The sequence below is a fragment of the Mustela nivalis genome, assembly GCF_964662115.1.
Source record: "Mustela nivalis genome assembly, chromosome: 9".
Lineage (NCBI taxonomy): Eukaryota > Metazoa > Chordata > Mammalia > Carnivora > Mustelidae > Mustela > Mustela nivalis.
The window spans coordinates 48,599,558-48,627,287 of record NC_139028.1 but is presented as its reverse complement, the minus strand read 5'-3'; the positions used below and the strand labels follow the sequence as shown (position 1 = coordinate 48,627,287).

Here is a 27,730-nt window from a genome sequence, read left to right as displayed (position 1 = left end):
CTAGATGGGATCCTGGAACAGAAAAAGACATTAGATAAAAATTAAGGAAATGTGAATCAAGTATGGATTTTAGTTACTAAAATGCATCAACACTGGTTCACTAATTCCAGCAATTTTATCGTACTAACAATTTTTATCTCCTGTAATTTATCAATGTTAATTATAGAAGAAATTGGATATGGAATATATGGGAACTCTCTGTACTATCTTTATAATTTTTCTTTAAATCCAAAACTGTTCTAAAAGAGAAAGTAAATTTAAAAGAAATTAGACTGATAAGAGGTTAAAAAAAAAAAAAAAAAAAAAAAAAAAAAGCACACCTAATCACACTTCCATGCTGCTAGTACAAACTTTATTGTACATCAACATTTTTATGCAAATTTTTGAGCCTCATTTCCAGAGTTTCTGATTTAGCAGGTCTGAGGTTGGGGACCCAGAACTGGCACTTCTAACAAATTCGGAGATGTTGATCCTGCTGGTCTAGAAATGGTATTTTGCTAGTCACTGGCTTTGCCTAGAAGATGAAAGTCAGAAACCTCAAATGATCCCTTGCTTATTTGTCTTTCCTCTGCTGGCATCTTTCGTTGCAGACACTTTAGATAACTGCTTTAAGCAAGTCTCATACTAAAGGGGAAAGACAGACAAATCTGATGCTGTTTCATTACAGATTTTTCTAACATGCAGATATGAATTCCTATCTGTAAAGCTACATACAGGATACATACCATTATCAAAAAGACAATGGACGCTTGTTTCTGAAACTGAGGATTCTGAAACTTCTTTGGAGGCTGTTGAGACAAACTAGAGACCTAAGAGTTGTCAAATCACAAATGAAGAGTTTATAATCTAGCTATTATTATAACTAAAACAATCCAGACAAAAGGACTACGTATTTTATTTTATAAACTTATTTTCTAACAAAACATATGAAACTAAAAATTTGTTCCTGGTGACCAAACACAGTGTTACCAATTTTCCATGCTATGTGCCAATGTTTTATGGAAACTATCACTCCAAGTGGCAGACACAAGCAGCACAGAGCAGTTAAAAGCACAGAACACAAAGCCAGGCTATTTGAGCTTAAAATTACTACTACTTATAAACTCACTAGCTCTGACTTGGGCGAGTTATTTAACCTATGCAATCAATCACTTTCCCCATGTGTAATGTAAGGATAGAACCTACCTCACAGAGTTATCATTAGGGGTGAGCTCATATTCATTAAAGTCCTTAAAACAGTGAGTGGCCCATAAGGAGGTGGTTGTGGATCTTCTTGATATTTACAAAAGCCAATCAATACGCCAAGCACTATACTAGAAAATGGCAATATTATGATTGGCCAAAACAGTCAAGGTTAGTCAGTCTACAAGAGTATACAGACATTCACAAATCAATCATACAAAAAAAATATGAATATCGCACTGTAAACTAAAATAAACATTTGCAGGAAAGGACCACACTATTTTAAAAGCAGTAGCCTTACTATACACATCTAGTTTGATTTGTGGAGGATGACAGGAAAGTATGACAGGTTCACAGATGTATCCCTCTTCCAGGCTTAATAGTAATCTTACTTCAAGTAGCAAAGTCTTAGAGGTATTTTAACAATCCAATCATTTGGGCAATATACCTGCTTGGTCAAAAAAAAAAAAAAAAATGGAAACCGAATTATTTTGACATAATTTTTAATCAACATAAAAATGTTTAGGGCTGGAAGTTTTATTTCACTTTAATGGACATTAGAGGTGGCCTACTAAATTGGAAAACTAAGAAAGGTCATTAATTAACATTTAATTAAAACATGCCCCTTTGGAGAAACTGTTCTTGAAGGAATTAAGAACAATATAAAAACTTAAAATCAAATAGTAACGATGCAGAAGAAAAACACTGCAAGCTCAGTACTTCAGAGATAATGCTATGTGTATAAAACACCCAGGCATTTACACTTAAATAAAAAAGGCAAGTCATGCAACAACTCCAGAAAGTTTAAGTTCCAAGGTACTTAGGCGTTAAGGATGAAATCAGGTAAAAAAATCAACTGCCTATCGACAGAATTAAAATAAATGAAAGGAAATATTAACAAAACTTAAAAGCAAGCTAGACTTAGCTTGCATTTCAGAAAGGATGACACAGATTTATAATACAGGCAAAAGAATAAAAAAAATACCCAATATGAATGCCTATTCAAAATTAATATGCAATGAAACAAACAAAACCCTAATGTTAATGTTCTAACAGACAACTTAAAAATACGTGGTAGTTACTTTAAAAAAAAAAAAAAAGTAAATAACCAAATGCCTTAAAACTGATACCAGAACTCATTAATGAGATTTTAAAAATTTTTTTATTGTGGGTGTCATGCAGCTTCAGGCTGGGGAATAGCTGACTTTTTTTTTAAAAAAAGTAAGGAGTGGCAGAGCAACACCCCGAAGTCACTTTCAATTATTTGCAAGAGCTCTTTAGGTTTTTCTTCACCCTTAAATGGTTAATTGTCTAAACAAAACGAAACAGGTTACACTTAATAAGAATTAAAATCTCTAGCATAAAATGATAAAATAGATCATTAGTCCTCTGCCAGTATATGGTTACAAGAAGTTTCATCACTGATCTATATAGTCATTTCTCTCTATGGTATGTTGATTTCAATTTATATTTTTAATGGTTTACAAGTTACTGGCTGAAATTATTACAACAAAACTAGGGCAGGTTTTAAGAACTACCCTTCAAGTGTTCCACTAAAAAAAGGATGGTCAAAATCAATTTTCTAATTTACGTAGTAATATTGTACCTATTGTACTAATTCTTAGTTTTGCACATGTTCTATGGTCACGTAAGATTTTAATACAAGGCAAAGATTACTATAGGAAGTAAAAACTGCTCTAAGTACTTTTTTTGCAATTCTTCTATAAATCTAAAATTATCTCAAGATAACAGGTTAAGAAAAATAAAAACTCAACTCTTAGGACCTTACTACCTTTATATTAGCAAAGATACTGAACAAGAAAAAAATAGTACTTTTTATTTCCCATGTTGAGTTTAGCTGTCAGATTAGTTACCAAGTGTATAATAAACTTAGTTTTCACTGCTTTGCTATAGTAATTACTTTGAATGCTATGAAAGACAAACATATTTCTAGAGAAACAATACACTTAACATTTTTAATTTTCTTGACAGATAAAGTGACACAAATTCTACTCAACAATAACTGTCCCTTTATGTATGAATCTAAGATAAAAATATTTATATTTTTATTTGGGCAACAAATCAGGTTCATAGGAGTAAGAGAGGAAATAGGATTGGTCACTAATGTAACCACTAATGTAACTGAATACATAAGCTGCAACTTTCCCACACATACACAAAAATACACACAGAGTCAGTGCTTTGTAACTAACTCTCAGGTGAATAATCCACTTGCTTTAAATAATAGTTCAACTACATGTAACACCTTAAGATATTGCTTAGGGGGAAAAAAGTCTCAAGAAGAAAACATTAAAAAAAGTATATTAATTACCACCTCAAATCAAATCAAGTATCAACCTCTCCCCTAAAGAATAAATAAGATTTTATGTCTCCAAATGAACCCAAGTCCTTAAATTATGAAGGATAATTTTAAAAAATTTAAATACAACCCCAAGTACTAAAAACTTATAATATTCTCTTTTGGCCCAGTTGTTCTGAAATGTTTCCATGGTTAAAATATTTATTTTGTTAAAATACCATGTACCCTGAAAGCCCAGTTGCCAAGTTTTTTATGTCTTTATTTGTAACAGAGCTAAATCCTTTAATAATTACGTAACTACCTTTAGTAGTTATTGGCTAGTTGAGCGAGACATACTCTTTATTAACCTGTACTTCTAAAACTGTAATTATGCAAATTATCTTTGTAAGAATAAAAGAAAAACACTCAAGGGGCTTGGGAAATAATCATTTTAATCTACATTAGCATAATTCATACCCAAATTTCTTAAGTTTTGCCAAAGTTCTGGCCTTCAGACATTTCTTAATTTTAGCTTTCTTGGTGAGCTCTGCATTGCCTCAAAAAGTAAGCTATCTTTAATGGGTTTAATTAGCATAAACAATCTAAGCCTGTGATACCTGTAGTTAATGAAGTATATACACAATCAACATTGTATCACCTAGAATTGTCAAGCTATTCATGAAAGTCTTAAAAAAAAAACCTCTAAAAGAATTCAGCTATTTTATTTAACATGTAATAGGTATTTCTCATAAAGAAAAGCTTAAATATTTAGTTTTCTGATACCCTAATGTATTTCCATAAGCCTTTAAGTCTACGGTTCAATACATAAAGGTTCCCATCACGGAGGCCAGATATATAATTTCTCTTTGCAAGTAACTAAAGATTTTAAAAGGGTGTAGGCTATAAATCCGATACAATTTAGTCATAACGCCATACAAAGACCTTATAAAATAATCAGGAAAGAGATGTGTACCATTATTGCTTAGTCTTAATAAAATGGCAAATTCTCATCAAATTGATACCCCTCTACTCTTATTTATAATGTTTTCTATACATTTAAATCATAGCGCTTGGCAAGTAATACAGGTACTGATATAATGTTTTAATTCAATTAGTTGTAAACAAATTCCAATTTGTTATTCAATGCATATATTCCCCTTTAACTAACACTACCTCAGAATTATTCCTCCTAGAAAAAGTAACCTTCCCAAGGATAAAACAATGCAGAGCTTTATCTCCTCCTTAAAGATTTTCAAGTATTATAGGAACACAAACTCATGAAAAAACTAATTAAAAATCCGACATTCCATCTTGCTTTACTAATTATGGGGTAACAGAAAAGAGATGTGAACAAAACAAATGTTCTTTTACACTTCTCTGCTCAACATAATATTATATGGAAAAATACTGTAACTATGAGCTACTTTCTAGCTTATCAAGTAAAGGACCCAACTACAGTTCTGTCGAGTGAGGAGAAATGAATACTCAAACTTAGGTAACTCAAAAAGAAGATGGGAGGCACAGAAAGATAAACTGACTTTGGCTTTTAAGAACCTACCATTGACCCTGAACTGCCAGATTCAACAATAACAGCAACAACAATGACAACACAGCAACAAGAGAGGACAGCAGCAAGCCACCATTTTACCACACAGCTAAGAATTCTGAAATAGGCAATAACTTTCTATCCCTGTCAACTCATTCTGCTGTATCTTCTTTTGGTTTTTCCGGCTTTTTGGTAGCAGGCAGTTCAAGGCTTGCCCATTGCATAGGTTCAGCTTTTCTCATGGTGATCTCAATCTTTGTTGCAGTCATAGTTACATAACTTCGTGTTACATCAATCACCTGCAACACACCAGAGAATGATGGTAAGCCTCGATGTTGTTTTTCAAGTCCCAGAGAAAAATACTCGTCTTGTCTATGCTAATAATCACAACTCTGAGCATCTAAGGCCATTTTTATACCCAGATTTAAAGTTTTTAGTAAGAATTAATGGTAAGTTATATTATCTATTTTGTATCATTGATTTCTAAAGTATGGTCTTCTTACTGTAGAAACTGTTTATTTTGAAGCAGTAGAAAAAATTCTGGATACTTACACCCCATAATTTCACATTTTGATGAAATTCCTTCTCTCCTTCAAATACAATGTGCACATTTAACTGAAAAATATACAGAAAGTTAACTGATCAAATCCAAGTTGAAGGAATAAGATTTAAACAATGATTATAAATAAAAAAGATACTGATATAAATCCTTTCAGCTATTTTAACAAACTTCCAATATTGTGTATTTTTTTTTTTTGAGGAAACCATTAACAGAGAAGAAAAATTAACTGAAGTTTCATATTGAGAACGAGGTACTATATTATTTAATAAAATCTTCTAAGCTACTGTAGTATTTCCAGAATGCTTCAGAAATAATTCTATTTTATATAGAAATTTTCACTTACAAAAGTTTGACAGTAATTTCAAACTACTTTTTTGAATGAAAAAGATTAAAAGAATCTTAAAATTGACCCAGAGTATTTTTAATACATTAATATAGAGAATCATGTATGAAGACAATTTTTTCTCAAAGATATTTAGTGTACTTACCAATGTACTATTTGCTTCTACTTGGCTAAGTTCTGGAAGTGAATTTTTAGCATACACTGAAATGGTGACTTCACCCCCAGTCTGATGCCAGTCATGTCTACAAGGAACAACTTTTTTCCCCTGTAAAAGAAGAAAACCCTTATGAATTTACAAAGTGCCATATAACCTCTAAAAAAGAGGAATCTGAGTCAAATTATATTAAAAAAAATTACCATGTGCAACTGAGCCCTTAATGTTTTTAAGGGCAAACAATCTCTAAAAGGTTTACAATCTCTAAAAGGTTTAAACAGTAAAATACATCACAATACAAATAATCTTTATAATCTTATGGTTGGAGAACATGCTTATTCTTCCATTTGTGTTTTTTCCTTTTAGGGCCATAGCATCACTATACATTGAAAAAGGCAACTTGAAAACTCCTATTAAGTTTTATCCTATTTTAACATTTCTGAAATCCACTAAGCACAGTCATAAAAACATTCTATGAAAACCAAGACATTTGCTTAGTGAATAATCCAGATAACATCTTAACCTCATGCACTGAAATCTTCCACTTATTTTAAGTTGGAAGTTGACGACATGTTGAAATTTCCAGTTTCTACAAGTTGGAACTGACTACTTATAGCAATCTACTATTTGCTGTTATAGAACAGTTTATTTTCCCCTAATAATAAAATGAAGAAAAAAGTGATAATTTGTGGAAGAAATGTTTTGGGTTATTATTACAGAAATAACTATTACCTACTAGTAGAACATTGCTTTATCAAGGACTATTTTGAAAAAAGAGACAAATCGTGATTAGTTTCATAAATTTACGAAAGCAACTTAGTTACATAATGCAGGAAACTGTGAGGCACTACTGTTCTTTTCTTTTTAGTTAACATATAATGTATTATTTGCTTCAGGGGTACAAGTCTGTGATTCATCAGTCTTACACAATTCACAGCGCTCACCATAGCACATACCCTCCCCAGTGTCCATCCCCCAGCCACCCATCCTTCCCATACCCTCCACTCCAGCAGCCCTCAGTTTGTTTCCTCGGATTAAGAGTCTTTTGTGGTTTGTCTCCCTCTCTGGTTTTGTTGTATTTCATTTTTCCTTCCCTTCCCCTATGATCCTCTGTCTTGTTTCGAAAATTCCTTATATCACTGAGATCATATGATAATTGAGACACTACTGTTGAAAAAGCAGTATTTACATTTTGGTATAATTATGCTAACTGAATTTAAAATTGTTTGGCTCCCTTACATTTTTTTGTCCTTAGCTACTAGCTCAGACACTTAATACTTGATTAAGTGTATGCATTAAAATATAACAAGAATATTATTACATCAAGGGTTAGACTCTGAAAATTTCTGCATATAATAAAAAACATTTATTTTTTTAAGCTTAAAACTTTCAAAATTTTGGTCTTTGGAGAAAATACAGAAAGACTTTACTAAGTTTTTTTGCTAATAAAATATTCCTGCAAGTTTTGGGGTAGACAAGTTATTGTAACTTGGAGTATATATTTATAATACCAAAGCATGTTACTAAAAATCAGAAAATATAGAATACTCAAATGCAGAATTGAATGAATCCCTAAAGCAATTTGGAAATTTACAATTGTTCTGTAAGTTAAAAGACACATATAGTGAAAAGGTTCATTGTTAGTGGGGTTGTTACTGCCAATATAGCACATAAAATTAATTTATTAAAAAATATGTTGCAAGAGCTAAGGTGCACTTTCTGACAATAAATTGGCTGCCTTCTTAAAATTTAATGGGATTCTGGACACTTATTTGCATAGCCTATGTCTTTTTAAAAAGCTATCCAGCGAAGTAAGGACTAAAGTTTTTCTCGTTTCAATAAAGTACCCTTTAGCAAGCAGAGGCATTCAAGACAATTGGAAAAAAGTCAGCCATCCTTCTCTTTGGCCGCTAGATGGAGCGATTTTGCATTGTAAATGGCTGAGTCAAGTTTTAAGAGGCCAGAAGAGAATCCAAAGTCGAAGTGATTAGTAACATGGAAGGAGAAGAAAAATGATTTAAAAACAAAAACAAAAACAAAAAACAACAGAACGTGGGGAGAGCCTATGGAATTACAGAAACACATGCTTCAATTCTGGCAGAGGCTTCAGTATTTCACAAAAACCTGCATATATGCATCATCACACATAACTGCCACTTGGATTAAAGGGCAGTGCTCTAGACATTTGACTCAAATTAATTTTAATTTTTAGGCTCATCAAACCTTTATGCAAGAGAGACATTATTTCTGAAGACAGAATAATCTTAAATCTTTAAAAAATGACAGATAACTATATCCCAATGTTTTTATGAAAATGCTACTTACAGCATCCTTTTTAGTCCACATGTGCTTCCCTGTTGTACAGCCCTCTTGTGCTAAGAATGTATTGAAATCAGAAGTTTTTTTTCTACAGCAGCTCCAGTATTTCATCCTTTAAATTATCACAGAAGAACTTCAGAAATAAAATCTTACAACTACCACAATGACACTGTGATTTTAAAAGGTAAATAAGTATGTGCAACTTCAGTATTCTACAGAGAGTCTGAGTTACTAAAGAGAGTTAAAACTATCAGGAAACTAATCATTTTAAAACCAGAATGGCATTTATTGTAGTAGTTCTGGAGCTCCTGAGTAAAGATGCTTAAAACCATCACAAAATTCCAAATCTGCTTTTCACTAACTGCTCACATTCCACTTTCCTCATAAAGTTCCCCAAAAGTGATAATGACCAAAGGTTTTAACAGAGTGAAGACTTTAACATGCTACTGCATTTGTATAAACTACAACACGCATGGAAGAGGGCTCAGCTGAGGGCTGTGGAAAAGTGTGGATTTTCTTGGATGACACAATATTGATGACAGATATTAGTCAGACTCAAAAATTCTAGATGTCCAGCAATGCACAGAGCAGTCCTTCCAACTAAAAACTATCCAGCCCAAATAGAGTATTCCATTGAAAAATAAGAGAATAAGGAAAAACATGCAGTATGAATCACAATGGCCATTTCACTGTAGTAACTGTTTCAGTTTTCTCATATATAGAAAGATAAAACCCACACTCTAGGTTTTTTCTAAAGATTATATAACAATGTAAGTAAAACACTAATAATGCTGCATGGCAAATAATGTTTATAGGCACATTAACTCTTCTAACCTCTACCATGAAGTTTTAATAGTCATGTATAAGTTACCCTTCATGAAAAATAGGTACTCCAGAATGATATACACAGACTTCTTCTAAACTCTGTGGACCCTGATAAGTCTAAAAGAGAAAAAAGAGGAAAAAATTAGCTTCACATCTCACTGTCCTATTTCACAAACATTTGTAGAACTGGTGACCTCTAAGAACTATGAAAATGCTCAAGAAATAACAATTACCTAAAACATTCATAAATTCACCCAAGTCATTCCAATAAGGGATGGAAAATGATTCCTTTTTAGATATGCTTAAGTTTTAGTTCCCTGTGAAAAAGGCAAATAGAAAAGCAGGCAATGGGATATATTAAGATGTTTTCACACATTCAGGTATGAGGTCACAATTCAATGTATTTAGGTATTTAAATTTATAGAACAGTATTGAAATCAAGGGACTGGTATTCTCAATGGAAATACAGTTATAGCATGATTTATGTGTACAGGAAACTCTGTGTGGGCATTATGAATTAATAAGCAATTCTGGAAGTTCTATAGTGTTGTTTCTTATCCCTAGGAAGGGTAAAATGAGCTGCAGACCTATAAATATATCCAGGGTTTGTCTGGAAGATCCGGGCCCCAGTGCTGCTGTAGGTGAAGGCTCTACAGATGAATTCACAAAAAGTAATGTTAATAAAACACAGATGCAGCCAGCAGTATATTTTTTATTCTGGTATTTATAGCAACCACCTACAAGTACAGAAAATAAAATTCTGTATATTTACTTTTGGTAAATCCAACGTACTGCCTGTGTATCTCCTAAAGATTCCATAAGCACATAAAAATCAGCTATGTTAGATTCTGAACTTATCACTACTTCCCCCTCAACTCCTACTCTTCTTCCTACTTATGTGATGGCACCATATCCATTCAGTCTCCCAAAGCAAAACTGCTTTCTCCCTCCGTCCATGTTTTCTATCATGAAATCCTGCCAATTTAGCTTGAAAATATGTATCAGTTTAATCTTCTAACCTTCCTCATGATCCCTAGCAGATTTTAGACAATGAGACTGCACTAACAGATTCTAATTCTTTTCTTTGCCTTCCATTTCTGTATTCTAAATAAAATGTGTATCACTCTCTTTTAACAGTCGTTTAATTACATCTACCACACACCTTACAGTTACCAGTTCCAGGTGGTTTGTACATTTTAAAACTGCCTCTATATATGAGAAAATACTCATGACCTTCATGTAGACAAACTTCTTAAAAAGAATAGGAAGAGCACTCGTCAAACAGAATGGACAAATTAGGTTTCATTAAAATTAAATAGCCTTTGCTTTATCAAAAGTCATTATTGAGACAGTGAAAATATACAGTATCTCTCTGGTTAAAAATAGTAAGAATTCCTAAAACCAAAAAGAAAAGCCAACTGAGAGAAAGAAAAATACATAAAAGATTTCAGACATTTCACAAAAGAGGACATCCAATTGACCGATAAACACCCAGAAAGGTACCCAACCTCATCATCAGGAGCATGCAAACTAAAATCACAATGGCAACACTACACACTAACAGAATGGCTAAAATATAGAAGACTGATATTACAAAGTGTTAACCAAGGTGTAGAACAAATGGAATCAGCCCCATATACTGCTGGCTGATGTGTAAAGACGACCATCTTGGAAAACTATGAGGAACTATTTGTTAAAGCTGGACACAGACACACTATCATCTGGCAATTCCATTTCTAGGCATATAACTAATAGAAATGTATCCATGTGTCCCCAAAAGTCAGGCACAAAAATGTTCATAGTAGCATTAAACAAAAATATTTAAAGGACAATAGAAAGGGTAAGTTGATGGGCAACATTCACACAGCAGCACATTTTAAGACAAAGAAAATGAATAAACTACGGCTACATGCAACAAAGATAACTGTAACACATTTCATTAAGCCAAGGAAAACAGGAGTGAGAGAGAATCCTGGTCTACAATTCTATTCACCTTAAGCTCAGAAACAGGCAAAACATTGATTAAAAATGTGGTTATATTTGGGAGAAAATAATAAATGGGAGAAGGTGTAAGGAGGGCTCTGCTTTGTGAAAATCCCTTGAGCTATAAATTTACTTACATCTGTATACTTTTTAGTATTATATTTCAATGAAAAAGATCAAATAAGGGCCTCTCTAACCTACAGCATGTTCTAACTTTTCAGCACTATAAAAGCCTTTAAAGATCTGGTCCTAACAACTTCTCTTTTAATCTCCACACCAACAAATTTTATACATTACAAACAGTTCCTTGTTGGCTGTATACTGCTATCACCTCTGCTTGAGATATCCTTTCTTTTTGTCCATTTACAGAATTGGCATTCATGTTTCAAAATCTGTCTGAGATCGTTTCTCTCTGGTCTTCCTGCACTACCCACCATCCCACCTGCACTGTCTCCTCTACCCCAGTATTTAGTTACTCTCTTCTATCTACTACTTCAACCTTACATAATACATTTCCATTTCCAACCCTAATAAGCAAAGTGATCTCAAACTTAACATGAGGGAAAATTACACACCCGCTCCCCAAAACCTGTTTTCTCCTTCTTGGTTAATGGTGTCATCAGTCACCCAGCTGTTGGAGCCCCATGTCCCCTCCACTTAAAGTTCATTAGCAAGTTCTGCTAATACTGCGTCATTTGTCATGAGCCAGGCAGGCACCACTCGAGGCATTTAAGATACAGCAAAGAACAACAACAACAAAATTCTGTCCTTGTAAACCTTACATGAGAGAAGGAAGGGAAGGGAAAGTCAGATCACAAAATACATATGCAAAAGAAGTAGTGTGTTAGAAAGTGATTAGTGTCCTGGAGAAAAGAAGGATAGCTGAGAACGGAGATACTGGAGGGCATGCAATTTCACATGGAGAGGTAGGGGAAACTCACTGAAATGTTTGAGTATATCCCACATTTAACCCCTTCTAAAAAATAAGCTTCCAACCACACTGCCTGGTCTTTCACAATTGCAACCTAGCTGTTTTCCCCTCCTCTAGTTCCCAGTGCCCATTACGTATGCCAGATTATCAGCCAAAGAGGTCTTTTTAGAACTCTGCCTTAGAACAGGGAATGTGAGGGCACCTAGGTGGTGCAGATGGTTAAGCATCTGCCTTTGGCTCAGGTCATGATCTCCAGGTCTAGGGATCAAACCCCATATCAGGCTCCCAGCTCAGTGGAGAGTATACTTCTCCCTCTCCTTCTGCTTTTCCCCCCACCTGTGCTCTGTCTCTCTCTCAAATGAATAAATAAAATCTTAAAATAAATAAAGAGAATTCTTCCCATTATCAAAAAAAAAAAAAAAAAAAAAATAAGCACCCTACACTCTTCACTGTGCCCTATAAGGACTGCCATAATTGTGTTCCCCAACTTACCCCTACCTTTCATATTTTCCACCCCTGACCAAGCCCCACTGACCTTTCCCATAATTTCATGAAAAGCCAAGCTTTAAAGGCTCTACACATACTGCTCCCCTATCAATTTGGAGGTTTACATAACTCACTGCTTCATTAAATTTCTGATTTAGTGTCACTTACCAAAGGACTTTCTTGACAGCCTTCTTTAACAGTTTTACTGTCCTTATTTATTACATTTTGTCTACCTGAATTCCTAATATTTAATTATCTATGTGTCATCCTTCTCCCTAAATTGGACTACCAGCTCCACAAAAGCAGAAATTGTTGCTTTACTTGATACTGTATTTCCAGCCCACTGCCAAGTGTCTGACACACAGTAAGTATTCAGTAAATGCTGACTGAATTAGAATTACTTATTCCATGATTCGGTCAGATATACTTGTCAAAGACCAAGTCTCTTATCCATGTTCACAGTCCTAGACCACAGCACACTGACCAACACGTAATAGGCACTCAAATGTTTGTTGAATTGAATCAGTAAATTGCATCCTCTTCTTCAAAAATTATTTTACTTCCATAACACAACACAAATTTTATAATATATACCTTTGAACACCCTCCATTTTTACACGAGGTCCCAATCTTAATTTCATCACTGTCCTCTTCTAAAAGAAAGAAAAGAAAATCAAATTAGAAACATTAAATACTTTAGTATCATTCTTAAATAACCTTCTTCATAAAACAAGTATTTGGAAAAATACTAAATCTAAAATAGACTGAAATTTTAAAACAATTTTGAATTATTAAGTTTTCTAAATGACCTTTTAGAATAAGAATAATTGATAAGAAATCAATTACTGTGATTAGGTTTTGCCCATGTCCCCAAATGATATATGACACATTTCTATTCTATAATGTAATACAATATCCACAATCTTAACCTATCAGAGAGAAATCATGAAATGGGTACTACTTACCTCCATGGTACTGAGTGTAGGTCAGAATATATTGAATATATTTTATATCACACACAACGAAACATTTACAATTATCAAATAAATTTAACAGTTAAAAACTACTGAACCACAGAATAAAAATGTTTAATTAGCAGTTTCTCATTTTAATAAAGACATTATGGAATAAACCACCAATTGATTTTGTGATGTTACTGGTATTCAGAAAAATAAATTCTTTACTATAATGTGCTACCTTTTTATATTTATATTCATTGAACCATACTGCTATCTCTTTTTTATAATTGGTTAATTGTACAGAAAAACCCACAAAATGAAATCTTACCTTTCTTATTTTCTTCATTCCCCGAGGTTAGTTTAAGTTTATCAAGTGCTTGTTTTAGCGAGGCAGCTATTTTTAATTCCAAGTTTGTCATTGGTTCATCTGGGCTGGAGAATTTTTAAATTTTATTACTATTGACATACCGAAATATACATATGTATACACACACACACACATATTTTTTTTTACTAAAAATACACTAAGAATCTATAAAAACTCAAATGCTTTGTGAATCAAGTTTTTCCTATTAAATAGTATTTTATAAATAATTGCTATACGTAACTATACTTTCAAGTTTTAACAGAAAAATTCTGAAATTATAATACTATGACTCAGGCACCTGGGTGGCTCAGTCAGCCAAGTGCCTGACTCTTGATTTTTTTTTTTTTTTTTTTTTATTTGACAGAGAGAGATCACAAGCAGGCAGAGAGGCAGGCAGAAAGAGAGAGAGGAGGAAGCAGGCTCCCCGCTGAGCAGAGAGCCCGATGCGGGACTCGATCCCAGGACCCTGACATCATGACCCGAGCCGAAGGCAGCGGCTCAACCCACTGAGCCACCCAGGCGCCCCCTGACTCTTGATTTTTTAGATCAGGTCACATCTCAGGGTTGTGAGAGCAAGTTCTGAGTCAGGCTCCACGTTGGGTGTGGAGCCTGTTTGGGATTTTCTCTCTCCCTCTGTCCCCCCCATAAATGAATACATAAACAAATATATTAAGGCTCAAATAATCATGCTATTGCCAACATGGCAATTATTAATTAGTATTTATTAAAAATTATTAATCAGTAAGTCTAATGGGAAGTGAAGAACAGGAATCCACATTTGCCAACAAGGAACCATAAAGTACTTTTCATTCCACACCCAAGCAAAATGCTAAGAATACAAATTTTATTTTTTGGGAATATAATTAACAGGCAACAAATAAGTACTAAGGGAATCTATATTCCTACCAGAAGGGATAATTCACTTTGTGTGGACACTGGTTATATACATCCATACATTCAGATAGAATTATACCACAAAGTAATTTCAATAGGGTTAAAAATCAATACCACCCTCCAACACTTTATTTGTACACTTTATATAAAGCCATTCAGTAAGTATTAAGAATATCAACAAATGCAACAAAAATAGAAATCCCAAATTATTCAATCCACATCCTTAATGAAAACAACTGATGTACGGAGTATTAACACAGTACATAAAAACCTATATTCCCATAATCTCTACAATACTACCAAATGAATTTACAGAAAAATACTTAGTATCTCTCACTTAAGTAAATAGTCTATTATTTAAAATATTAATTCACACTGCTAATTATAGTAGACACCACTGTAATACTTATGAATGAGCCATGCCAAAGTTGTCTTTTCCTCAATTTTTTTTTTTTTTTTTTTTTGGGTAACTGGCAAATTGGCCAGCAAAGCACTTGATAAAGTCGCTCATGATTGTGAGTAGGTGGAGATGGAATAAAAATCAGTTTAAGTAGTTTGGTTAAACGAACAAATTATCAAAAAGTCTCACAGGCCTCTTGTATTGGTCCAGTATTATTCAATATGCTGTAAAATTTATTTAAGATCAATAAAGTAAAAGTCATGAAAACCATTAGGTCCATTATGGGAATAAAAATATCAACTCGAGGGGAGGCCCCTGAGTGGTTCAAATGGTTAAGCGTCTGCCTTCAGTTTATGATCTCCAGGTCCTAGGATTGAGTCCTGCATCGGCCCCCCTGCTCACCAGGAAGCCTGCTTCTCCCTCTCCTTCTCCCTCTGCTTCTGCTCTTTCTCTTTCTCTAATGAATAAATAAAATCTTAAAAAAAAAAAAAAATCAACTCAGGCCATATTTGAGGCCAAAAATCATCTAAGTCTTATATTTTGGTTCTAAAGCAATACTCAACTGCAAATGCAAAATGAAGGAGGCCTGGTTTAACAGTGGCAGCCAACACCATGTGTGAGACTGTGAAACAGAGTTTAGTTGACCAGAAGGGAAGTATGAAGAATCTGTGTAATTCTACTGAAAAAAGAGCAAATGGTATTTTAAAAGTACTCTAACAGATCTGCCATCTAAATAAAATAAATAAAAAAATATACACACTTAGTAACAATAAAATGGTTTACTTTAAAATGAAAGTAAATTCTTCTTCACTAGAATTATTTGAAAGGAAACTAAATATCCTTCTCAGGAATATCCTAGAAGATTATCAATAAAACAGCAGGGGAATAAAGAGGAAGATGTCTAAAATTCTTTCTCAACTCAAATGGATTCTCTGACAATTCCTTTCTAGAATTTCACTATGCTACAGTGAAAAAGACATGTCAAGTCATAAGGCAGATGTGGGCTCTTCTGCTTTTGACATATTACGATGATATACTGAACAAACATACAGGAGAAGTCTACTGTGTACATGCTCTCAACTTGAAGGGGGGGAAAAAATGGAAGGTATACTTAAGGGAAAATCCAAAAGATAACAAATTGGTGACCTACCAAGTCACTACCTACCATAGTACCATATGGTACTATGGTAGGTAGTGACTTGGTAGGTCACCAACTTGTACCATAAATGGTACTATGCAAAATCATAAAATACCAAGAACAAATGCTATTATCCACTCATGAGAAAAACATACAACCATACAAAGTGTACCTTGGCCTTTTTATTGCTTCTACTGGTTTAGGGGCTTGAATGATGTGCTCCTGAAATTTGGGTTTCAATTCAGAAAGTTCTTTCTTCTCAGTAGTCTTGACTTCAGGTTTGACTGGCTCAGGTGGCTTCTCACTATTATGCCTGCCTTTTGTACAGCCCTGTTAGGAAAGAGAAGAGTTATCCTAGAAACTGTTTCCCGTGCCATAATAGAAAAATTAGTTTTCTTTATTAATAAATTCTATTGTATGCTTTCTCCACAGACTTATTTTAAGAAACCAAAAACAAAACTCTAAATTTGCAATATTTGTAAAAGTTCTTACATCTTAATGTATTCTAAAAGAAGCCATTAAATTACACTTCCTATCAGGTTCTCCTATATACACAGCATAAACTTTTTTTTACAATAAAATTCTGGAAATCTCACACAGAATTCTACAAACTATAAACCCAAAAGGGCCTTTATTTGAGCCCTAATTCTTCTCCTTATCAGCTATTTGACCTTGAGCAAGGGAAATCTTTTTAGTTTCCTCAAAATAGATGGATTGGCACTTAAGATATTTTTTGAAAGGATTAAGTAATATAGAGTAGTTGTCAAATCTGGCAGATGGGTCAAACATTCATTATAACATCCCTGAAATTTTAATTTTAATGGCAAGTCATTTCCTTAACAGTTTTTTTTTTTCTTTTTTTTCTTAAGGGTATACAGAATAAATGGTACATCTTGGTGGTATCTTAGATTTGATAAATACCCATTGCCCCTCACTATAAAAACTCCTTAACGTGCACATGTCATTTCCTTCTCGATGTACTTTAAAGACTACTTATATCAAGGACAAACCTATACTGTCAGGTGGCTAATTAGTATCATGAAGCTTTTATCTCTAAAATAGATACATCCCTTATTTTAAAGGCTGTCAAAGGAGGTGAGCTCCACCTTAAAAAAAAAAGGCTCTATGTGCAAATTAACAGACTATTCAACAGAAGTCCCAAATCAGACTCCTCAAATCTGGAGCTTCCCACTGTTTATACTTTCTCAGGAGTTATTCTAGGAAAAAAAGTTGATACTTACTGCAATGCTTAAAAAATCTGAAAAATCAGTTGTTCTTCTCTTACAGCAAGACCAACCCTATGAAACAGAAAAAAAAAACAACCCTGAAAACTGAATATGCACAGAACATAACCCACTAAAAGTCTACTTGCTCCTACGTCCTGGAATCTGGCAGTGACTTGCACATATATAGATTTCATAGTTGTGAAGTGTTATAAATGAATCAAGTAAAATGATTTTTAGTTTTTGATTAAAAAAAAGCTAATTAACCAATGTTAAAGGTGATATGTGCTGTGACTGATTACAAAAGGAAGTACTTTAATACAGAGAAATAAAAATCGCTTCCTTTTTCCAGACTAGTGTTTGATTTTTAGAAGAGAAACATTTTATAATTTCTAAAGGCATCATATATTTTAAAGGATATGGGGAGTAAGTGAAGTGTTTTACTTTAAAAATCCAGAAAATTAGAGACATTAATGATAATAATTCAGCTTCTAAAGAACTCACCGTAGGTATACCCCAACAATAAGCATTCCATTTTCAGTACATAGGCTGATTAGCATAGGAACCTAAGAATTGTTAGCTCTTTGAAGGTTAAAGGATCTTATTAGTGACAAGCATAAAAATATAGAAACTGAAATGCTATGTGTGATTACTAAACAAAATATCAAGTGGCTTACCAAAAAATGGCTTTAGGCTGTCATCTGTAATTCCAATGTATCATAAAGAATAAGAAAACAAAAATGCGGCAGTTTCAAGACTTGGGATGTTCCAAATTAAGACTAGAGGCTAGGATTTGCACTTCTCCATCTGGGACTCACTGTTTTTCTCAATGTACTATATGAAGAATTTGGTAGTGATTATTTTCACACTATTTTCTTACAAAATTAAAGAAAATGTTAAATATACTGTAATTTAAATTTTCCTTTATTTTGAAATTGAATTCTTTTTACTCTGAATTGAGATATAGATGAAAACCTACTATAACCTTAAAATATAGTATTTAGTTAGCATTGATAATATAGTCATCAGAAAAGTTATTCTGTAAGAGAAAAAGCTTTATTGTCTTAATCATAAATAAATAATTACAGCAGATATTCTGGGTATATAGGGATACAGACATAATACATAATATTTGTTCCCAAATGCCAATCTGCAACCTATGGCAGTCCTCAGTATAAAAGAAAAAAATGAAAAGGGCACCTGCATGGCTTAGTTAAGTGTCTGCCTTTGGCTCAGGCCATGATCCCAGTATCGAGCCCCACATCAGACTCCTTGCTCAGTGGTGAGTTGGCTTCTTCCTCTATTCCTCCCCTAGATCCCTTTTACTCTCTCTCACAAATAATAAATAAAATCTTTTTTAAAAAATGAAAGCTAAATTTAAGTGAGTATAAGGTTGTCATTTCTTAAGAATTGTCTCTTCTCTGTCTATGCCACTTCTAATTTGAATATTAAAATATTCTTTCTTTTGTATATGCCATGTTTAACTTATCTGCCAATAAACTGGAAACAGAAAACATTACACTGATTTACCTATTTTGTCCGTCTATGTATTTGTGGTGAAATCCAATAGTATTAGAAAAAACAGGTCCTCAAGAGATATTTATAGAGACAATAACAGCAGGATTCGAAAAGAGACAAAAATACTTCTGAGTGAAGTCCTTAAGATTAATTCAACAGGGTGATTAAAAGTTGGGTAGTAAAAAAAGAGCAATGGGGGCACCTGGGTGGCTCCGTGGGTTAAGCCTCTGCCTTCGGCTCAGGTCATGCTCTCAGGGTCCTGGGATCGAGCCCTGCATCAGGCTCTTTGCTTGGTGGGGAGCCTGCTTCCCCCCATCTCTCTGTCTGCCTCTCTGCCTCTCTGCCTCTCTCTCTGTCAAATAAGTAAAATTAAAAAAATTTAAAAATCTCAAAATAAAATAAAATAAAATAAAGAGCAATGGACTGAATGACTAGAAAGTTTGTGACATCATAACTAGCAGCAGCAAAGTTGAGATGCAGGCTATTTTTGGAATAAGAGTTCATTCACTTTCAAGTGAACTGGTTTGCAGTTGCAAATGAACTACTGGCACAGCGATGCCGTTTAAGGAACGAAACACATGCACTAAATAAGAGAAAATAGAAAGCTAAAGACAAAGGTGAAATACATCTATGGCTAGGAGACAGTAACATAGCATAGGAAAAGAAAGAAAAAGAAAAATATACAGTAAGAAAAACAAACAGAATAAATGACAATTCAGGAAAGATTCCCCTCACTCTTCTGCAAAGGGGAGTATTTCCCAGAACCAGTTTCCATCCCCCCAAAAGTCTGTAAAGCAGCTAAAAAAATGTAAGAAGAGTCAGCTCTGAACTTGCCCTAACAAATGATTGTTCTGTTTCCCACACTTAGAACTAAACAGACTAACATAAACTCGTTATCTGTTTATACATCTTTATTAACACTTGGCTATCTACGGGTTAAATGCCAAAAGGGTCCAACTACTCCTTGGAAGGATAATTAGACATTCAAAACGCACCAACAATATTTAAACATGTAAGACTGCTTATGTTCTTAAAACCAAAGTACCAACACATAAAATGACGGCAGCCACACCACAACATTTTCTTCTGAGATAAATGTTACCATATTATCATAACTCATAAAAGATCAATAAACACACCAAGAAAAACCTGTTCAAACAACATTTTATTATTTCTCTAATTCTCTGAAACACCAAGGAAGTGCAGGTGGAAAACAGGTGGTATCTCAGTTTGGCACCCTTCACTGTTTGTAACTATCTTTCCTAAAATCCAGAGCTGTTCTTATTACACAGTAGCTGTCTGACAGATTAAGAAATTAAAATTCAATACACTTATTTCACTTCCCCTCAAGATTAAAAAGAAATGAGTACAGAAAATGAGCTGGAATGGAAATAACATAATTTTATAACTGAGAAAGATCTTAAGATCACCATCAACTGTCTTTGCCTTTAATGAAGTATTTGCTTCAAGCACTACAAAACAGTCATTAAGAAAGCAAAAAGTCACAAGTTGAGGAAAAAAAAAATTTCGTATTGCACCTCTAATTTTTTTTTTTTTTAAAGATTTTCTTTCTTTGAGAGAGAGAGAGCTCAAGAGCAAGAGGGGCAGACTCCCCATGGAGCTGGGAGCCGGATGCAAACTCGATCCCGGGACTCAGGGATCACAACCTCAGCCGAAGGGACTCGCTTAACCAAGTGTGCCACCCAGTTGCCCTATACCTCTAAATTTAACACACAAATATGAATAGAATGAAATATACCAAGTTCTTACCTTTAAGGCATCATGAAAGACTGGAACACCTGGGTGATATGTGCAAGCATCTGGTTAAAAAAAAAAAAAAAAGAAAGGAGAAAAAAATACACTTTGCTATATGAATTTAAAAAAAAAATCATTATTTTTTTCAGATGTTAATATTTAATCCCTTTTCCAAATGCAGGTAATACTCTGCTTTTCCTTAAAAATTCACAAATGCCTGAGTTTTATCCATGGCACACAGCACTTAATATAGTATTGCATTACAATAGCAATAGCTAAACATGTAATTCAGGAGTATGATAGCTGTAGATAAAAATACAGAATAGTCCAAGTGTAACAAATTGTATTCTATTCCTTTAATATTTGTAGTACCAAGACTTCAAGCTCTGATTTTGACCATCACCTTCCAATCCTTCCAATTATATTTACAAAAATACTATCAAACCAGAGCATTCTTATGTGCACTGATCCACAGATTGCCCAAGAGATTCTCTAAAAAGAAATTTTAGAAGGATATGCTCAAAATTTTAAAAACTGATGTAATATGTAATTGCTAATTTAACTATTGTGGACAGGTATCAATAGCTAGATACAAAACTCATTCAATAGATGTTTAAGTTCTACAGTCTATTTTCAGGGTTGCCACTGATTGTTATTCTGTATCTCCCTACCATTTCCCGTAACACCATCAATTTTCACTAACTCATGCAAATAAGCTTAATACAGTTTGCAATATGAAATATTACATTTAAAAAATCAGATAGTCATAAACAATTATTTTCTGACTCCGAGCTTAGAAAAAAACAGGTCAGCTCTACATCAGCATGATTTTCTTATATGGGTACTTTGCCCCACCTTTTGTTGTCTGTTTAGCTTTTAATAACCCACAACCACTGATTCCTGCTGTTGCTTAAAATATTCCTGGTACTTACAGAAATCTTCCTACTGCTTTATTAATAGACAGTATGGCTTCCTTAGTAATCAGATATTACATAGATACTATGTTAGGCTAACAGAGTGAGAAAGTGTCAGGTATTTTCATTGTACATAACTAAACCCATGGAATAAGAACAAACTATTAATTGAGGGAAGTAATGGAATTAAGAGTGAAAAAAGGAGATTCAAAGTAGAAATGAATATGCAGAGGGATATTAAGTTGAGAACAGAATTAAAAAGAGAACAAACAGAGCATTTTCAAATATTAAATATCATATATCAGAGGCATACATAAAATACATAATGCTTAACAACTGTAAGAGGCATAATTATCATAATGATCAGTTTGGGCAGAATGGCGGCAGGACTGAATCAGGTCTTAACCCTACAACTAGTAGCAACAAAATTTGACAATCACTGCTTTCAAATATAAGTAACAAGCAGATGGTTATTTTTCTCTCTAGCCTTTATCAGTTTTACCAGTTTTGTTCAAAGTTGTATTTTATGGGTAACATTGTAGCAGTTAAGAGCCAAGGGCTTTTCATTCTGGGTCTGACCCTGGCTCAAATACAGGCTCTGCCTCTTAGCAGCTGATTCAGTGTATGTATGTATGTATATATATACACACACACACACACACACATATATACACATACACACACACACACCCATATATATATAAAATATACATATATATGTATATGTGTATAATGTATATACAATTTAGTCCACATAATATGGACTAAATTGTGAAGTGGTGCTTTTCCCAGAATAACTGTTTAATATGTGAAGATACCAACTTTGTCTTCTTTAAACATTAATTTCACTTGTGTTTCAAAACTAAAACCAGGTAGAAGCTTAAAAGGATACCTTAGAAGGATACTTTTTGCCCAAAGGTCAAACCTTTCCCACTCCAAAGAACTCTCCTAACCAAGTCCACACTCTACTCTTGGCTCCTACCTTCTACTTTCTATCTCCATTTTCTTAACTTACCACTGAAACAACTTACTCTTAAGTCTCTATCCCCCATTTTGCCAAAGCAATGAAACTTTCCACAACCTTACTGGAGCTCCCTGCTGAATTTAGTATTGATCACACAACCCGTGAATGTCTACTCCTCTCATTTTCCCACTCCCCTAACGCCCATCTCTTTCCTAGGCATAATACACACACACTCTCTCTCACAGACACACAGGCGCACGAGTGCACACACACACACACACTTGCTGCTGACTTCCAGAAAATGGCTGTATCTCCCTCATAATTTCAGGATAGTACAGAACATTCTATAACAAACATTTTTACTTTGGGACATTACTATCCTAAGACAAAGCCTCAGTCTTTCCCTTTACTTAATATTAAAGTAAAATATGGCAGACACTAAGGCAATCTACTTTTTGCAAAGGTTACCAAAAGCAAAGGCTTTAGGGATGCCTGGGTGGCTCAGTGGGTTAAGCCTCTGCCTTCAGCTCAGGTCATGATCTCAGGGTCCAGGTTGGATCAAGCCCCATCCAGCTCTCTGCTCGGCAGACAGCCTGCTTCCTCCTCCCTCCCTCTGTCTGCTTCTCTGCCTAGTTGCGATCTCTGTCAAATTAACCCCCCCCCCCCACCAAAAAAACACAAAGGCTTTAAAACCTCTTATTCTTCCATTCTGTCAACCACTGAAAGCTCACAATTTTCTCTTTGAATAACTTCATAAAAATGTCAATGATGAAAACACGAATATTGTACAAAGACTGAAAGACCGGATTCAATTTTATCAACTGAATTCTGCCAAGAGTCTTATTTATTTATTTATTTTTCAAGATCTTTCAGGCAGAGAGAGAGGGGGAAACAGACTCCCCGCTGAGCAGAGCCCAATGTGGGGCTGGATCTCAGGAAGCTGGGCGGAAGGCAGAGGCAACCCAGTGAGCCACACAAGTGCCCCGAGCCTTATCTTTTTAAACGTCACCAATTCACCTGTGCACCAAGTAAGTCCTTCGGACAGCTCAGAGGTGAAAAAGATTTAAAAAGGTGTAGATTTTCATTTCTTTCACAATGCAGGAACCATGGTGCTACCATGTTGAACCCCGCTTCCCCTTAAAATACATTAACACGCACTTCATAGGGGTGTTGCAAAGATTAAACGAGATGATGTAGTAAGTGATAGATTAATGCTTGGCATATAGAAAACACAATAACTGCTAACTGAATTTGACAAAGTGGGGTCATTTCCCACAATATTCAAGAAATCAACTCACTTTATCCCATTCACCATTCAAAATTAAAATTCACTGTTCACCTAGTCTCATCACTTAACTTTCACTTTACATCCTTAACTGTATACGTAGGAACCATCACTGTATCCTAAAGATGCCACGTTATTAAAATGGGAAAATCACAGAAAAACTACGCAACAAATAAGGCTACTGAGACAAGGGTAACAAATGAACCATCCACCCCGCCAGTTACATCAAAACTTAGCGTAAAGATACAGAGTAATTTTCCTAACCCAAGACACTTAAAAAAAAAAGTAACTTTGTAACAGCTGAGTGGACTGAACCAGCAGAAAACAAGACTTACAGGAAAATAAACTTCTACGCTAAGGCCAGGAGCCGGACTTCAACGCCGAAGTCCGTCGGCCCGCTGCCCAACCCTCCCAGCCGCCCGTCTCACTCACCTACACGCGCGCACCTGCCGCTACGCGAGCCGCGCAGCGCCTGGGGAACTTCTGCTCCCCCAAGGAGACGGGGCAGAGGGGGACAGGGAAGGGAGAAAGGTATTAAGGTTCCAGGCGAGTGGGCGAGTCAGCGGACGGCCGGGAAACACGAGGGGCCGGGAGATGGGTCCGCGGGGCTGCGCGGCTGCGGGGAGCGGGTCGGACGCCTCCACCGAGCGCTACGGGTGGGGGCGGGGGGCGAGCGCGGCCCGGAGGGGCCGAGACGGGGCAGGACGACGGCCGCTCGCGGGCTGACCCGGGACGCCCTTGGGCCCAAGGGCGTCCCCCCGGCTGAGGGGGAGAAGGAAGGAAGGGCTGGCGGCGCGCTTCTCTTACCGTCGGAGTTGTTCTCGGGATCGAAGCGCTGGCCGCAGCCCCGGTTGTAGCACAGCAGGGCCATTTCCTTTCCCCACCGTTCAAGGTCGGGGCCGAACCCAGGCGAGAGCAAGACGGTGCGCGTCCGACCCCACTGCCGCAACCGCGGGTCTGACGGCTGGGGCGGCTGCCGGCTTCCGGAAACGGCCGGTTCCGCTTCAGGAACCTTCGCGAATTTTCCGGTCGCGCAGGCGCAGAGCCGATGGGAAGAGGCGGAGGGAGCGGCAGGAGCCCGGGCCGCCTCGGGGCGGACGTGGGTCGGGCTCCGGGGGCTGGCGGCGGGGTTTGGAGGTGGCGCCGGATATTTGAAGACGAAACACCTTCAAAGCAGAAAGCGATGGCATCCTGGGGACGGACTCTCTCCAGATTTCGTCACCGGGTAGCTCGTGCCGCCCCAAGGCCGCCCCGCGGGCTGGGCCCCAGCGCCGCAGCCGCCTCCGGGTTTTTGAGACCGCCGTGATCGCGGCCTGGCGACCTCGCCTCTCGGCTGTTCCGGAGGGGATGCCGCCCCCTGCAGTGCGGGCGAACCCTCTGCCTAGAAGGCGGTCGCTCGGGAAACGAGCCGAGGAACGGGGACGAAATCTCCCTGGTGCTGAGGTCGCAGTGGTCCTGATCTCTGGAGCGCTGAAGAAATGCACGCCTCGGGGGCAGTTGCGTTAACGGAATGATGGAGGCCGAATCACTCTGAAAATACAAAGCACTTAAAATCAGGATATCTATCGTATTGATCGAATACAGTGCTAGAAATGGTGACTGTGGCTCTAAGACCCCGGGGTAGATTGGTGCTGTTTCATGTTAGCCTCCATTTGATCGGTTTGCCAATACTTGTTTCTTCAGTGCTGGCAGCGCTAACAAGATTTCATCAAGTGCGTTTTCAAAAAAAAAAAAAAAAAAAAAAGCGGGGTATCACACTAACGAGCGCACGCTGAGGGTACCAGCTGCAGCCTGTCTCTTTCCCAAACTTGGGACATTTGAAATAAAAGCAAACACTTCTTAACAACAGGTGTACTGACATTCGTAAAATAGTAATATCCATTGTTCTTTCATAGAAGTAAAAACGTATACAATGTTTCCAGTGATACCAAGTCTGTCAATGAGAGATGGGCTCAAAAATCTTCCCATCCCAATACAAAACACTTTTCTTTTTTTATATTCCCTTCTTTTTATACCTAGAACTATTAAATTTTTATGTAGTAATCTCAACATGGATATATACCATATGCTATTTCTCATTTAACCTAACCTGAATACTTTGGTCTCATAATCATTATAAATGAAAACTCAGTTAAATAAATTAGCACTGTGGCCCTTCTTCCTTTCATCTTATCAACTTTATTATATATTGTTTTTCTTACGTTAGATTTACCTTCTAGATAAGTTTTGATAAGTGGCAGTGCTGAGGTAAAGGGCATAAGCCTTTTAAAATAAATTTAAGATTTTAAAGATAAATGTAGCCGATAGTTTCCAATAGGTGGTACCAATTTTCAGTTTCACCAGCCATGGCCTGGAAGAACAGGCCATGGAAATTAATCTTACACAGTTAGAAATGGACTGATAAGATGTTTAGAAAGTTTAGGTTGTTTTTAATTTCATGGTCTAAGTGCCCTACTATCACTACAACATTACCAGCATCATTAGTAAACTCTTCCTAATGCATTTAATATTTGTCATTTTTTTCCAGCTACATTTTATAATCAAATTAATAAATACCTTGGTAGATAATTCAAAAATGCAGAAATATATTAAGAGCAAACCAATAATTCTACCACCCAACAATAAATACTGAATCACTAAAATAACTAATAAATTTATTTCTAGTCCTCCCCCCCCCCCAGCCTGAGCATTTATTTATTGGTATAAATGTTAAACAGAACAAAAAAACAGCAACAAAACCCCCAAAGAATTGAAGTCATAATGTATATGGAAGTTTATATTCCTCTTCTGGGTATTTTAATAAACTACAAAGTTATATATTTTTTAAAAAAAGATTTATTATTTGAGAGAGACAAACAGGGAGCAGGAGCTGGGAGGAGAGGGAGAAGCACCCTCCCAGCTGAGCAGGGAGTCCAATGTGGGGCTCAATCTCAGGACCCCAGGATCATGACCTGAGCTGAAGGTAGGCGCCTAAGCAACTGAATCACCACGGGCTCCTAAGTCATTTTTTTTTTTTTAAGATTTTTATTTATTTATTTGACAGAGATCACAAGAGGGAAGAGAGGCAGGCAGAGAGAGAGGAAGGGAAGCAGGCTCCCTGCTGAGCAGAGAGTCTGAGGCAGGGCTCCATCCCAGGACTCTGGGATCATGACCTGAGCCGAAGGCAGAGGCTTACCCCACTGAGCCACCCAGGTGCCCCTTAAGTCATTCTTAAGAAAACAGAGACAATACATTCCATTCCATTCAAGCCACAGTACCACTTATCTCCACACTCCATTGCGGACCACACAAACTGTTTGAGAAGCTCTCTGGTAGTAACACAGCATAATTTATATAGCCTTTAAATCGAGGTCCCATTCCCTTCCTCCAGAACACACATACTGTTACACAGAATCTTGAGATTTTTTCCATGTTATGAAAACAATGGTATGGAATAGTTAAGCGTGGATCTTTGGATTCAAACCCAGATTCAGATTCTAGCTCTGCAATGTAGTAGCTAATAATCATTTCAGGAAATCCTGGTTTCCATTATAGACTTGAACTGGCTATCCTATTGACAGCAGGAAGTCCAATCTCTGGACTTAAGAAGTGATCTTAATTATTTTGATTACTCATGTACTATTGAACATAGACATTTATCTCCCTTTTCAGATCCCACTTAAATTGTGGAGTAAACAAATAAA

At 36.0% G+C, this 27,730-nt stretch overlaps 1 protein-coding gene across 1 annotated transcript; it reads right to left on the bottom strand.

Moving 5' to 3' along the window:
- Nucleotides 1-879: 879 nt before the first annotated feature.
- Nucleotides 880-25,870, bottom strand: CHORDC1 (cysteine and histidine rich domain containing 1). The gene is made up of 11 exons (XM_082684399.1): nucleotides 24,855-25,870; nucleotides 20,900-20,949; nucleotides 17,630-17,686; nucleotides 16,561-16,718; nucleotides 13,918-14,021; nucleotides 13,225-13,283; nucleotides 9,277-9,347; nucleotides 8,412-8,517; nucleotides 6,078-6,197; nucleotides 5,580-5,642; nucleotides 880-5,326 (listed from the first exon to the last, which is right to left on the bottom strand). The coding sequence occupies exons 1-11, from the start codon at nucleotides 24,916-24,918 to the stop codon at nucleotides 5,180-5,182; spliced, it is 999 nt and encodes a 332-aa protein (XP_082540525.1). The 5' UTR covers nucleotides 24,919-25,870; the 3' UTR covers nucleotides 880-5,179.
- Nucleotides 25,871-27,730: the final 1,860 nt, after the last annotated feature.